The sequence below is a fragment of the Centruroides sculpturatus genome, unplaced genomic scaffold (assembly GCF_000671375.1).
Source record: "Centruroides sculpturatus isolate CEXI.00-Female unplaced genomic scaffold, Cexi_2.0 scaffold960, whole genome shotgun sequence".
Taxonomy (NCBI): domain Eukaryota; kingdom Metazoa; phylum Arthropoda; class Arachnida; order Scorpiones; family Buthidae; genus Centruroides; species Centruroides sculpturatus.
This window is the reverse complement of record NW_019385621.1, coordinates 217,367-220,429: the sequence shown is the minus strand read 5'-3', so window position 1 is coordinate 220,429 and position 3,063 is coordinate 217,367. Positions and strand designations below refer to the sequence as shown.

Below are 3,063 nucleotides of genomic sequence, written 5' to 3'. Positions count from 1 at the left end.
TTTATAGCGAAAGTTTAAACTATCACACGATCACAAAACATGACTTTTTGCAAATATATACTTACAACTTGGTGAGACCAATGCCATGAATAAGCCGGAATTTTAAAATTCAATCTATGGGCCGATTGCCGGTAGCCAAATTCGTTGCTAAAGTTTGCTATATGAAACCTACATTTTTTTTACATTTAGTGGAGCCTGTAGCCTGTAGCATTAAATGCTACTGGCTTGAGATACTCCTCTTTTAATTAACCCTGCTTCCCATATGCTTTGCAGGTGCAGTAGAGTCTCGATTATCCGACTCAATTGGGGACTGGGTTGGTCGGATAATTGAAAAGTCGGATAACCGAAAAGTATAAAAAAAATCCATTACCAAGTGTAGTATATTATTATATTCCATGTAATTAGTATATCGCTATTAATCTACTTCGTGTTGAATTTTCATCGATGTTAAGCCTTACAAAAATTTTTTTAAATAATAATCGTCGCTATTGTATCGTTAAAAATTCGGAAATTAAGCCACGTTTAAATACTGGCTTTCTTTCATGGTCGAATGAGTGTTGCCAGCATAAACACGTAAAAATAATATTAAAGTAGCCAAGACATAGCCAAATATTGTAGCTCCACATCACTAGCAGAAATTTGAAATTTGCCGACTAGGACGGTCGGTTAATCGAGGTTCGGATAATCGCGGCTCTACTGTAGTTATGATTACATAGTCGAGGTCGTAGCCGCAATACATTAATACTCGACAATTCTATTTTTATTTACTGTACATTAATTATATTGTTTTGTTGAGTAAAGTATTTGATATCATTAGTTTGACAATGATCTATGAGAGAAATTTTTATGTTCTGTTTTTATAACAAGTTTTTATAAGTTCATTGAAATAATAATATATGTTAACATTATTTATAAGGCTACTTTTCCTAATAGGCCAATTGTAACCTGTTTTTTACAAACTAATTCTAGTTTGTTTCTTATTTTTTCATATTGAATACAGTCAAATAAGATGTGTGTGGGGGTTTCACTTACCCCACAAATCTCACAGTTTTCATCTTCTCAATGATTAAATCTATAATGATATTTCGCAAAACTTCATGTCCTGTCATGAATCTTGTAAATTTGTGTCCAATTTGTAGATGTTTGTTATTTAACCTCTGGTTAATATCTGGTATGTATTCAAAGAGTTCCCTTCCTTTTGTAGTTATTTCCCATCGTCGTTGCCACTGTAATAATATGTATCTATTTTTGATTTCAGTTTTTATGTATTTTGTAGATATTTTTCTGTAAGATTCCTTTGTTTTTAGGTAACTAGTCTCTTTAGCAAAACTGTCCGCTCTTTCATTTCCTTGGTCTCCAAAATGGGCTTTGACCAGCTGAACACAAGTACATTATCACTTTTCACAATATTTCGTCTTATATTATCTATTAATACACTTTTATTGTTACCATCGTTAAGAGCTTTTAATACAGCCAGGCTGTCTGTGCAAATAGTAATTTTTATATTTTTCTTTCTTTGGCTTATCCAGTTAATTTCATGATCTATTGCTATCAATTCTGCTTGGTAATTTGTGCATCTTTTATCTAACTTGATTTTTTATGATACTGCTCCCTATTTCTATAATAATAAACATACGACGCTCACCCTCCTCAGGATCTCGATCCGTCTGAATAGATTCTGTATTTATGCTGATAGTTGTATTTCTTTATACTGTATTTATTTTCTCCCATTCATATCTTAATAATTTTTGGTGTTGTTTCATATCTGCTTCTAGCTTGTCCTTTTTTTTCAATAAATCATTATGAGTTTTGTTTTCTTTTAATGTATTTCTTGTGTCACTATGCTGTCGTATTTCCAAATAATCCAGAGGCATAAGGTCCGCCAGTATACAGAGTGCATCGTGTGATGTAGTACAGTATGCTCCAATAATTCTTAATAGCATTTTTCTTTGTAGACTATTTATTTTCTGTTTCATATGTGTCAACTCCTTCCTCTTTCCCCAAATTTTTGGGCAGCATATGTGATAATTGGGATTACAGCACCTTTATAAATATGTTAAAGGGGGCGCTGCTTGCAGTTGAGCGTGTTAGTGAACTTTTACGTGAGCTTCTTTGAAGTCCAAATTATGGAAAATATCGAATTTTGGATTATGGTGTTCGAGTTGTTGTTATTTCTGGGCGGGATAGAGTTAAATCCCGGTCCTGTTGATCGCACTCCGCCTCATTCACAGATTCAGGCATCGGCATCCACTGCTAAACGACATCGTTCTCCGAGTGAACCTTCATTGAAAACGGCGAGATTAGAAGATTTCTTCCCTTTAAAGTCAGACACAAGTAAGTCTATTCCTGGGGAGGTTATTTCTTATTTGGATGACCGATTTGATAAGCTTTTTTCGACGTTAAATGAGGTAGTTGCGAAGATAGATTGGTTGGCTAATTTACATAATGACCATGATCGGCGTTTGACTCAGTTAGAAGCCAAACTAGGAGAGATTTCTAAAATTAAAGATGATTTGCAACGGGAAAACAGTTTGATTTTGTATTCTTTGGACAAGGTGTCGAATGAAGCGAGAAAGAAAAATTTTTTAATTAAAGGTTTGATTGATGATGGTTCTGATTTGAATAGGAAGGTGCAGAACCTGTTTTATACATTGATAGGTGAATCAAGACCTATTCCAACGGTTAAGATAGAGAAATTTAAACGTTCAGATATGGTATTGGTGGAATTGCAGTCATTTGCAGACAAAAAATTAATTTTTGCTAATCTTGGAAAGATAAAAGCCAATGACGTATTAAAAAATATACAAATTTTTGAAGATTTATGCTGGCGCTCAAGATTGAGACGGAAAAAGCTTCTGCCTTTTCTACGTGCTTATAGGTTGGAGGGCAGGCGAGTTCGATTGATGGCCGACGTTTTACAGGTTGCCTCAGAGAGATATACTTATGATTTGGCTAGAGGAGAATTATTGAAACTTGATTTTTTAGTGGAAAGCCGTGTAGTAGATTCTCCAAATGTTCTCTCTCCGATTCAGGGAAGTGTACAGTAGAATTGAAAGTTTCAGC

The 3,063-nt window shown here is 34.3% G+C and overlaps 1 protein-coding gene across 1 annotated transcript; it reads left to right on the top strand.

Moving 5' to 3' along the window:
• The first annotated feature begins 2,150 nt into the window (after positions 1 to 2,150).
• On the top strand, positions 2,151 to 3,047 carry LOC111640679. Its single transcript, XM_023386718.1, has one exon. The coding sequence runs from the start codon at positions 2,151 to 2,153 to the stop codon at positions 3,045 to 3,047; it is 897 nt and encodes a 298-aa protein (XP_023242486.1).
• The last annotated feature ends 16 nt before the right edge of the window (positions 3,048 to 3,063 follow it).

What these genes read in the sequence shown, in the direction of transcription:
- LOC111640679 (XM_023386718.1), top strand. Translation starts at nt 2,151, where the DNA reads ATGGTGTTCGAGTTGTTGTTATTTCTGGGCGGGATAGAGTTAAATCCC.